At 35.8% G+C, this 11,763-nt stretch overlaps 1 protein-coding gene across 4 annotated transcripts in view; it reads left to right on the top strand.

Annotated features, from left to right (window-relative positions):
* The window catches only part of LOC130577614 (uncharacterized), a 32,296-nt gene that overhangs the window by 6,326 nt on the left and 14,207 nt on the right, over positions 1 to 11,763 (top strand). For 3 of the 4 annotated variants that reach the window (XM_057373106.1, XM_057373105.1, XM_057373104.1), the window contains exons 2-4: positions 5,038 to 5,212; positions 5,948 to 6,050; positions 7,421 to 7,486. In XM_057373106.1, coding sequence (XP_057229089.1) covers positions 5,052 to 5,212; positions 5,948 to 6,050; positions 7,421 to 7,486 — 330 coding nt within the window. In that variant the 5' untranslated portion in view covers positions 5,038 to 5,051. Of the gene's footprint in view, positions 1 to 5,037; positions 5,213 to 5,947; positions 6,076 to 7,420; positions 7,487 to 11,763 lie in introns of all 4 variants that reach the window. The other variant, XM_057373107.1, reaches the window with a different exon arrangement.

Raw genomic sequence — 11,763 nt, 5'->3', positions numbered from 1 at the left:
TTTGTTTTGTTTTGTTTTGTTTTGTTTTTTTGTGTGTGTTGCTTGTTTTCTAAAGTTTTCTGAAAAGTAATTTTGCACCTTGGCCAAAACTCAAAACCAATCAACTGCTTCTTACATGGCAGCAGCACCTAGCGACATGTGGGCATATCTGTCTTGGTAACATATCACTAGAGCATTTCTTTGCAATTTATTCACTCTTCCCTCAGACAAGGTGCCAGCACAGGGACCTGTTGCTTGGCAGTCAGGTACTGAACTTCTTTTTCTCAAGTAGGAGTGTCAAGCACTACACCCCTATAAAAGGTTGCAAACATGGAAATGCAGTTAGTTTTGTCACAAACAACTATTCCTTAATAAAATTTTTCTTTCTAAAACACAAAAGCAATTTAGCTTGTTGTTAAAAGGGAACCTGAATATTTGGTAGAATCAATTACTTTAGTTAATCAGAAAAGACATTGAAGTTTTTTGGCGCAAGTATAAAATAAAGGTGTCTCAGGTAGAGGTTTGCTGGTGAAGATGCTCTTGTCAGTTTGAGCATCTGACTGATCTCTCATTTTTGGCTTTAGAATTGCTGGCTCAATTACTGTCTCTTGCTGCTTCCTACCTGCATCTTTCAACCATATCCCTTTCTTTCATGATTGCGATTGATGCATGTGCACCATCCTGTCACCTAACTTCTGACACTTTAATACTGGTCGGATATTCAACTATTTTTGTGGATATATAAGAGAAAATTGTTGGAGTACCCTGTACTTAAAGAGCTAGYGTGTCAGGTCAAATAGGGACAGGCCCTCTATGCAACCTAGCRAACAGCAGTGGCTATTAATGAATGTTTGGAGAAGCCATGTAAATAATATCTGGAACTGTAGAATTTAAAAGGTTACCAGTGTGTTTAAAAATACCCCCAACTTACTGTTTTAAAATGTCTTTTGGRTAGTCCTAAGACTAGCAAAGCTGCTAAAGTAAATTTTTTATAAATATCGTGCTGCTATTTATTTCTTGCGCTGTTGTTACCACTTAAATAGTGTCTATATTGTTTRCAGTAATGTCCACAGTATTTGTATTTGAAGTTACTTACAGTAGCAGGTGTTAAATGTTCAAATAAAATCATCAGTTGGAAGATGAGTTTGTCTTTATTTAGTTTGTGTGGCAGAGTTCATGTAGTGCCATACGGCACAGATAAACTGTTACTGTATTTCATGTTTCAGAGCAGAGGACATTTCTGAACTAATATAAGGCAAATTTATTCTATAATTCACCTTGTGTCATTGGGTAATCATTGGTTTTATGAAACATTTCAACTTTTTTTTCTTGTTTCCTGTGAATTGTTTTAGTTAGGGTTTGGATTTATTGTTTTGGCTTTTTTTTTTTTTTTTAATTAGCAGTGCTGTACCATATTTCTTGCATGAAATGAAGATGCAAACTTAAATACAGATCCAAAATAGAGGTCCTTATCAGATCAAAACTGGGGGAACAAAAAAAAGGCAGTTTTAAAGCAGAAGTTCCCAAACTTACTCTGCTGAAGTTTGGTCACTGACATTAGATATCTAAAGTACTGRTGCCAATGGTGTTAATTTCTCTGGTTTTATAAGTATCTCTCAGAACAGGACCTCTGTCCTACATTAATTAATCTGTGAAACACCCGAAACCAGGTCCCAGTGCTTCTGCCTCACTTAGRGGTTCATCACCCCCTAATTCACTCCATCCTTTTGTCATCTATCAAAATCTATCTCTGTATAGCAGGTACCCTTGGAATAACACTACCTGATTAGAAAACATTTAAAGTGAATTGCAAGTATGGTACTGGTTATGAGTGCATTTGGGAAGTGCTAAAACGTTCCATGCTTAGGAATAATGTGTGGCAAGTAACTGGTCCCACAAACCCTTCTGCAGATAAGTAATCCTATCAAAGGCAGTTGAATGCATTTGATTAAGGATTACACGYGATTAGTGGTCTGCAAGGTTAAAAGTACAACTTGTATCATTAATGAGTATTCACATATTAATGCTGCTTTGAGCAGAGATTGTACTAGATGACCTCTGAGGCCTGTTCCAACTAGAATGATTTTTTGATTATCACAMTTGTATTATGTAAATAGATGCCTATAAAACATCCATTAGTTGAAAAACCTAAACTTTAGTAAGTCGCTGTCATTATTTTACCTGTTGTATCATGTTGTAGTATGGAGGTGCAAATTTGATCCAAGTTTAAGATTTAAAACAGTGAGAGAAATACACCCATTCTCTTTCTGTGTATTCCTTCAAATTCCTTGTATAGTTTTGTATCAGATTGAATTCCTTGCACAGGAGTTCCTTCCTAGCATATAGTTGACTTGGTTCCAGCTCTGGAACTAGTCCAGAGTTGAGTGCCTGAAAATTTGGTACTTTGTGTGCAGTTAAGGTGTGCAAATAGATTTAACCTTACTCTGCCTTATTCAGGAACTACTAGTGCTAAGACTGTAACAAAGGCACCAGTGCAGGTTAGCAGCCTGGGAAAGGCTTGAGGCCCTAAAAACTTCCCAAAGCAAGGACTCAGAATGTGAGAGGGCATTCTTGTATTTAAAAAAAAAAAATAATCCCAAACCCACTACTGCTCCAACAAACCTCCCCACAGAATATAGTCTGTAGGTTCTGAATACAGGTAGATGTTGAGACACAGCTGGTTGAGTTTAATAAACAATAGTGTGATCCTTATCATGTGCAGGGAATCACATGGATTTTCTTCCTGTGTTTTGATAAAATTTGTACCCATAGATACTTCTGTAACTGTTCTCTTTTACTATTGTTAATTACTTACTTCTAAGAAGAAGTTGTTGGTAAGAGAGGAAATCTCCAAAATGTTGCCTGTAAAAGGCCAGTCACTTTCACATGCATGCAATTATAAATGTTTTTTATGTAATGTTTTAACCCTCACAATATGTGAATTAACCTCAGTAACAGACTATAATTGTRTCATATTGGTAGCAGTGTATTTCAGGGAAATGCTTGGTTGTATGCTTTCATTTAAAAACACAAGGAGGATGATAACATCATAAGTAAGTTGTTAAGGACCTGGCAGGTCTCTTGGGCTTTTAGGGAGTATAGAAAGCAATTAAAAGGAATAAGAAGTGCTAGGAAGGAATGGAGTTATTTCTTTATGCTACTCTGCACCACAAGGATTYGCATTGCCGACGTTTTATTCTTTTCAAATAATATTGATTGGATGTTATCTGATTTTGGGATTAGAGAAGCAAAAGGCTGAATGCTAGAATAAAGTGCTAAAGACTCCTAAGTCACAAGCACTCGATGCTATTCATTCATTTAGTAGTTCTAAAGGATGAAGTGGCTGATCTGCTAAGAAGAATGCATCTCGTTAGGATGAGATGCTGTGCCAGAAGACCGGAAGCTGTCAAGTGTTGTACATACCATACTTTTAAACTGAATACAAGGAGCAGAGCTGGAATTTGCAGACCAAGGACTCTTATTTTAATGCCACTTAAGTAGATTTGAATTCTGCATGGATAGTCAAGTAGTTCAAGAGCATAAAATACAACAGCTTTCTATGTAGTTGTGTCTTAGAGGTAATGAAAAATACCAGCTGTAGCTGGGGTACTTGTGTCTCTTGTTTATGTGTTTGTTCCCTAAAAAAATGGACATAAGGCTGCAGTCTGTACTTCAGCTTCGTTGGTTTGTGGGTTGATCTTCTGTATCTACCTGCCCAGCACTTGGATTTTGGAAATCTCTGAATTCTTATTAAACCATAAATGACTTTCCCATTTTCTTTTTTTGATGAAATTTGAAATTAGGTAGTGGATTCAAAAGTTAGAAAGGGTCAGGTCTAACCTAAGCAGACCTGTTAAACAGCATTAATGTATTCTGTGTTTAGCACTCTAAACAATGATCTAAGTTGTTCCTTTTGGTAGTAGAAAAGAKATGGACCCACATATTCATAAAATCACACACTGTGTAGTTCATCACATCTTGAACTTGCAGTGTATGGCCTTTGGCAGGAAATTGTACCCCAGGCAATTTTGCTGTGGCTTTACAAGTCACCAGTTTTGATGCTATTGTGGGGATGATGAACGGTGATGCAGACATGGAATTAAAAGTTAAAGCAGTCCAGTAGTACACTATACCGCTTTCAGCAGCAAAGCAGTGATTCACCTTGGAATTTACACTCAGGTGACAACAGCAGTTTAAGTGCTGACATTTGTAGCTGCAATTAGCTATGTGGTCTTGTTCCCTCACTTTCCCTCCTGTTGTATTAGCACAGTGATTTGTGCCATCATGAAGTGACTTGAATCATAAAATTGCTTCTCACTTCAAGAGGAGTCTGTGGCAAGCAGCGATTTCTAAACCAAGCTAGTTCCTCAGTCTSGTCTAGTGGGTGGTTCCACCAGGAGATGGAATTATGACATAAGGGCGAGAAAAAGGGTCAGGAGGGTCCTCTCTCTTTGAACTGGCATTTTACCACAATAGATGCTCATCAGATTATGCCTCAAGAATCTTAGATGTGACTCATCTTGCCCTCAAATAAGCATCCCAAGAAAAATACTGCATACATTCTGTAAAATCAGAGAAAGTTGTGAGAAACATGAGGGCAATCTTCTAAAGCTGGCTGTATTGACATGATAGTGGTAGATGACATTTGGTGTTTGTAGCTACAAAATAATTCATGCTGAAAGGAGCAACTTGAACTACTTGAAGATAATTCTGTATTACAAGCGAACGTTCTGCAAAAATACGTGTATCATTATAGATGCCCAGGTGAAAGCTTCTTTGCAGAGAAGAAACACAAAATATACAAGAAACAGCTCTAAAATATATTGAAATGGTGCTCTGCAGAAGCATTAAATGGAAATTCTTTGTCTGGGCATATCTGCTCAGATGAATAGTCCATCTAGTTTAATGAATTAATTTATACTCTCATCAATCAGTGCATATATTTATATTAYAAATATGTGCTTTAAATGCTGTTGATAAGTAACAAGTTATTGAAAACTAAGTAAAGTATTTTCAGTAAGTTTACACAAAATGAAGTGCTGTATTTCTTGCTTTCAGTTCAATTCCTTCAGATGATCTGTAAATTTTCAATAATGGCAATACATTCATTCTGCCGTTTGGAGGAGCCTGTGCCACAGCATAATGATCTGAAGAAAGCTCACTTACTTGCAARGAAGAGTCTTCATTTGGGAATTAGCACTGATGCAGCTCAGAGGTGCTTTTTCAAGTCTAGGTAAGTTTTCTTAAATTACACTTACTTGGGTTTCGTATGCTGGCATTTCATTTAAGTTAGCATATATGTTGTATCCTGTCAGAGCCTTTGTGTTGGTCATTTGACATGTGAAGTATCTTGAAATTAAAAGGCATATGTAGGAGCACACATACTTATGAGTGGAGGGAAATTGTCTGGAAAATAAGTTTAGCAAAATTTATTATCTGAGGAGAAGCTGTTAACGGAGGTTATGATCATAATGACACAATTTCCCTTTGCTGTGTTCTTTTTGAGGATTTTCTTATGTGTTTATGTTATAAATTCAATATTTTGCTGAGCCAGAGTTGTTTTGGGTCAAAATGTTAGTTATTAAGTTTCACATTGTTCAGAGGAAGTAAAAAGAAAGTTGCAGTTAGGTTTTCACAACTTGGAAAATTTTCTACTTTAAAAAAGTCAGCTTTGGAGTTTTCTGCCAATCAGATTTTATTCTTTTTCTAAGACAGAAAAGTCTTGGCATTGTAACACTGGATTTAATTTTAGATGAATGGTTGCTGTATGTAGTGTTCAATTTTTTCAAGACATCCAGTTCTTTTTATAAGTTATTAATGACTTCACAGCATGAACTGGTTTCTAGTCATATTCTACATGGGAACTGTATGCAACATTCAATAAGAAGTATTAACAGTAGATTAATAACATAATTGTGAATATTTAAAAAGAGACTTGAATTTCTTGTGTTCTCATTGCAAATTGCAGGGATTCTCTAACTGGAAATGGGTTTGGTGTTCCAACCAGCAGCGAAATAAATGATAATTTGGARGAAAACTCCAAACAAGCCAACTGCTTCTTATCAGGCAGAGTACTGTTTGTCAGCCTTTTCAGTGGTACACAAATCATGACTCTTTTAATCGTACCTGTCTAGTTTGTTAGACAAATTACTAACTAAACTACTGGGTCACTTGCATCTTTGTAGATGCATACATAATCTGAAAAGCCTTAAGAATATAATTTCTYTTGCTAAAAATCCTACAGAATTAAATGTACTCAATTTTTCAACTATATTCCTGTGGTATCTTTCAGATCTAGAAACAGAGGGTCCTGTTCTGTGTGTTTTTCATGCATGTTTGACTTCTTCTCAGTGCTTTCCTGGTAGAATACTGATGCTGAGAACTTTGGTGACATAGAAAGAGCATCACTTTTTTTAAGCGTACACCTTTAGTTTAGTCCCCTCATACTTGTAGGAGTCATGAAGATAGTGTTTTAAATAAATGCTTGACAAATGTAAAGGATAATTAAAAATCAGAAACTAGTTAAGAAAAGCTTTTGAACTGTTAGCGTACTCCAGACAGAAACAACAGTAGTGAAAAGAAGGCTGTTGTTTCAGTGAACTTCTAAAAATTGAAACGCATTTCAATAAAATCATCACAAAACAGAATTCATTCTGCAAATAGTGCTTATATTTTCTCATCTTGTTTTGCAGTATGAATGCTATGAATAGTGTTCACCAGATACAATTTAATTTTTTTTTAAATGCTACAGAATTATAAAAACTGAGGGTTTTGGTGTATCCAACTTTATTTTTTAAAGAGTAGTTGAACAACTTTATGCTTAAGATTATTAGTATTTCCTGTTGGTGAGAATCAATTCTGGCTGTACATGAAGTCAAACTTCAAATGCAGTTCGATTGAACCTGATGTGGGACAAGAATAAAACGGAAGCCGAATTCAGTATTTATTCACAGTAATGCTTATAATGTCTATAATATGGATATTGAGAGCAGCAAGTGTATTTTTTTTCAGACTCTTTYAGCAGAACTGTTATTTTACTAGCACAACCTATGGTACAAGGATAWAATTTGGTTTCCTTCAAAGAACAGAGTCCTGTGTAAGACAAGTAAGAAGGCGAGGTATTTGAGATTACATMATTTCAGCAAACAGTTAATAGTAATTTTAGTTACTTGTATGCATGCAAATATACTAAAATATATGATTCATCATGCATCAAGAAGTCTTAAACATTTTATATCAGTTCCTTTTTGCTGGTTGGGTTTTTTTCCCGTTTTTATCTCATGGGTGGAATTTCTGAAACCATTCAGCTCTGCTTTCTAAATGTGTATTCTGTGAAATCAATGAGTTGACCTGAGTGGGAATAAAGGTTGGTTTATCTTTGGTGAGACAAAGTTAAGTTGTCAGTAACTGATGTTGAAATCCCATCCTTGAAATGCTCTAGTCCTTGACATTCAGTGGGATGAGAATCTCAGAACTGACTACTGGGGACTCCCAAGCTACAGATCAGGTAAATAACTTCTTTGGAGGAGGAAATTAAAAGTGTCTTATTTTTTAAAATTATGRTAATTAAATAGTGAAGCATGCATCTTAAACTATAAATATTTTCTGCTTATTTAATTTAAAATAGACATGTCTATATTTGTGAGAGGGTTTGTTAGTTGCAGTTTGAGCTTTATATAATTATCTAACATTTTAGAAGCACTGTTTCTAAAGAGGACTTCTGTACTTAGACAGGACATGTACTTGTGTGTAGCTGGTCCAACTACTGTGGTTTCCATTTTGCAAAGACAGATGTTTTTGCTAATGAATGTATCATTTAGAAGTAACAGCTTCCATAGTCGAGTAAGTGATAGGGGCTCGTTTTCATCATGGGGTTAACTTGGGGTTTGTTTTCTGCTGSAGCTGGTCACCATTTTGTCTGAGGATTGGCTAGCTGAGTTGTTTGTGTTGTGACAGCTCAGTATAGCTTGTAACAGAGAGCCTTAAAATCACCCAGAACTGGTGCTGCTGCACTTTATTTCTGCGCTTGGAAAGTTCAGTGGTGTATCAGGGACTGCTACCTCAGTACTGGAGGCAGGAAACTTGAAGAGGAGCAGTGTGTGCAATGGCAGCGGGAACTGTTATGGCCATCTCCAGTAACTTGTCCTAGTTTATCATCCAGGGTCCTCTTTCACTCTGCTTTTTCYGGGGGGATGCAGAGGAAAAAGTGGAAAATAGTACTGTAATTGTTAGAAAAAAAACAATACATCTACCTTGTTAAAAAACAAAAAGCTTTTCTTCTGTCATAGTGTTTCAAAGAGAAAACATTACAGATTTGGGTATTTGTTTTTAAGACTTATCCAATTTCAACTATAGACTTACTTCCTTGCGACCTTCAAAACCCAAAAGATAGTATAAATGGATCAGTATTGTGAGATCAAGGTCAAGAATAAAAATTGAGAGTATTTTAAGATAAAAGATTACAACAAATCAAAGAAATACATGTATTACTTTTTAAGATATGCAGCTTCAATGGACTGTTAACATCAATGAGATATATTTAAAGTTTTCTATGTTCAGTTCTATAGGCAGTATAGAATGAGAGAAACAGCTGCATCTGAAGTAGATGATCTAGTTTAAGAAAGTAAGCACCTATTCCTGCCAAGCAGTTGGTTTAAAAACCTATTAAAATACAAGTGGTTTTACAGTAGCTTCCTAATTAATTTAAGTAAGGAGTATGACATGCTTGTAATAAGTTGCATGTTCATAAGTGAAGAATACAGGATTTGGGTTTTTGTTCCCTTATAGAAAATGAATAACCCCTGTACTTCTTGCTACTAAACAACTGGGGCAAATTTCTGCACCTTTTGAACTTGTAAAGTTATAGAAAATCTGAGCAACAGTTACTGATGGTTCTTTGTAATTAAAAAAAAAAAAAATCACGTAGCACACAGCACATTCAGTCTTAGAGAAGTGGCATATTTTGAGAGACAGTTCGTATCACTTTTGGTAAGTTTGTGCCATTAGCACTTTAAAATTGGAGTATCTGAGCCAGGCAAAAGCTGTGCATGTGCTTCTCTCTGTGGGAAACCCCTTGAAATATTAGTTTTATGGAATATCTTTGTTCCACTGTTCTTTGGAATACAATTAGCTTCCTGCCCCCTCAGAAATTGATATCTTGTTCTTGGGACAAGACATGTTCCAAGAATGTCTAAGAGAGGGCTTATGTGAGATCTTGACAACAATGTGAGGGCTTAACAACAATGGCAGGACATGGTGCTATGCTGGTTTTGGGTCCCAGCATCATGACATTCTGTTGAGAGCAGGCCCAGGAATTTGTTATCCTGCTCATGAACATCCAGCTTAAATGCTCTCTCTTGGATCCCACCCTTTTAATGTTGTCATATTGAGCTGGTTGGTTTGTTTTTGAGGGAAGAGACTCTTTTGCTTTGTCTGCAATACAGCTATGGGGGTTCCAGGGTCTTCCAAGAGAGGATATCTTGTTCCTGACATGCTCACCAAGAAGAGGTGATGAAGCTTATGTAGTGGCTGGAAGATTAACTTAACTATCATGCTGTGGAATGKTAATTGTGTATGTTATGGAATACCATCAAAAAGAGCAGTGAAGTTGATTTATAAGTACTAGGTTTCAGTATTGTATCCTTCAAGATGCTTTCTGTAAGTTAAAGGATTTTAGATTAATTAATTTTTTTATAAAATTTTATAGTATCAAGAAATGATAATTTCTGTATATGATAGAACTACATTTGCTGGTAGGTCTTTAAAGTGCTCTGTTAGCTATTTGCAGTGAGATAATTTTTSTAAATGGAGATACCATGTTTGTTTAACAAGATTTTCTATATAAGTATGGCCTTCCCATTAATTTATGAGAGGATGCTATACAAGAATTGTAGTGTTGATTTTTATTTTCAATTTCTTTCTTCTTACTGAGATTGATCAACCAGCAAACAAAAACCCCTAGCTTTTAAGCACCTCATTTTTCAATACAGATTCATCTCTAAGATGAGAACATTTATACTATAAAAAGTAAACATTTTACTTTTTTTAAAAATAACTTATGTATCTATCAGTACATGTGCTAGGTTATGGTCATTGCAGTTCTTATTTTTAATGAAGCACATACAGTTTGCCTTTGATACGTGAGTTACAACTGTAGATATTGCACTTTATCCAAAGATTCCTGAGGGCAGAGGTCTTACTTTAGGGGGAGGTGAACAYAGGGGGAAAAAAACAATGCATATATGCATTTCTCTTGAGTCTGTTTTGGAAGCTGTTGTAAAGAAGTCACAAGTAAAGAGAAAAATGAATTTTTGTTTTATCAGATGATTCTGGTGTCTCAACTCAGTTGTCTGGGRGTTACCATTCATAGTGTCCCAGGGACAACATAATGTTTAAAACTTCTTTTTTTTTTTGAATGTTTTGTCCTTTAAAGAACAAGTTTTCCTTTAAAGAACACTTGGAATAATAACTAAAGTTTCTTCCTTTAGAAGCAAAAAAGTTGCATTGTTTTGGTTTTTTTAACAGCACAGGACAACTTGAATTGGCAGATGCCATTTCAAACAACCAAATAAAGTACAGGTAGTGTGGAAGGACTATTGTGCAGCTGAACTAAAGGGATTTTGCTGGATAACTGGTTGCCTGTCATTGTCATTAGCAAGTCAGAGGTAATTTCCAAAGCTGTAGTCTGGCAGAGGAGGAGTAATTGCATTTATGTGTATTTTTCAAGCCAAAAGACACACTTTGCTTTTACCAGTGTTTTTACGAAAATTCAAAACTACCACAACATTGTTGCCAAAAAAAAAAAAAAAAGAAAGAGTTAATTTAAATAGAAAAAGGGATTTGAAGACAATAGTGACACCTGAGTGGCCCACAGAAAACTTGTCAGATGAACTCCTGACAGAATTTGGGAGGAATTCAAACTCTGGTTTGTCTCTAGTAATTCCATTAACATTTCAAAGGTTGATAATGTTCTGGGAATTACACAGGAGGGATTATTTTTTTAAATTAGGAATTAGTACTCTGCGCTTCCTGCTATCTTGCAACAGGTACACTGACTATATCTGAGACACTCAGCTTTCTATCAGGTGTTTCTCTATCTGTACTGGCATAATTAAAGTATCAGCCACCTTTCCCTGGTGTGAATAGAGCTGTATCGGTATAAAACTGTATCTGTTGGTAGCTTATTTCTGCATAGCAGGAAACCATCTAGGAGGACTGGCCCAATTCCAGAAATTGTTTTTAATTATATTGCCGTTGCTATGCCTGTATAAATTATTTCTTTTTGAGACCTTGCACCAGATGAAAGTGACTTCAGCCTAGTTTATTTACCCTTGTCCGTACAGCCCCATAAAAAATTACACCACTTCAATAGGTTCAATTTGCCTTTGTCGGCARACTTGCTCTTTACACTGAGTTATCTCCATTTATGCTAAAGGATATAAATAATGAGTGTTTTGACAATGAAAATGTATTTCCTGATAAAAGCTCAATATATGCAGTTAAGACTTGAACAAGTATAGTTTGTTTACTGTGAAGGTTAGAATATTTCCATCTGGCTGTATGTACCAGAGCTTATAGAGGAGCTATAGTACCAATCCTGAATCCTAACAACTATGTTAATCAACATGGAGTACAATGTTTTACATGCTCTTGTCAACTCTCAGCTGCTGTTCTATAGATCAGTGTCTTGCCTCACTTTTCCGCTGTCTGGTATGTGTTACCTAAGAAAGAATTAGGAAGCTTGAAATCAGAATACCAGAACTTGGATCACTTGCAAATAGGGCT

Source organism: Malurus melanocephalus, unplaced genomic scaffold, assembly GCF_030028575.1.
Source record: "Malurus melanocephalus ecotype Western Australia unplaced genomic scaffold, MMel_1.1 scaffold_185, whole genome shotgun sequence".
In the NCBI taxonomy this organism is placed as follows: Eukaryota; Metazoa; Chordata; class Aves; order Passeriformes; family Maluridae; genus Malurus; species Malurus melanocephalus.
Note: the sequence above shows the minus strand (reverse complement) of the source record. Positions and strands in the feature narration are given on the sequence as shown.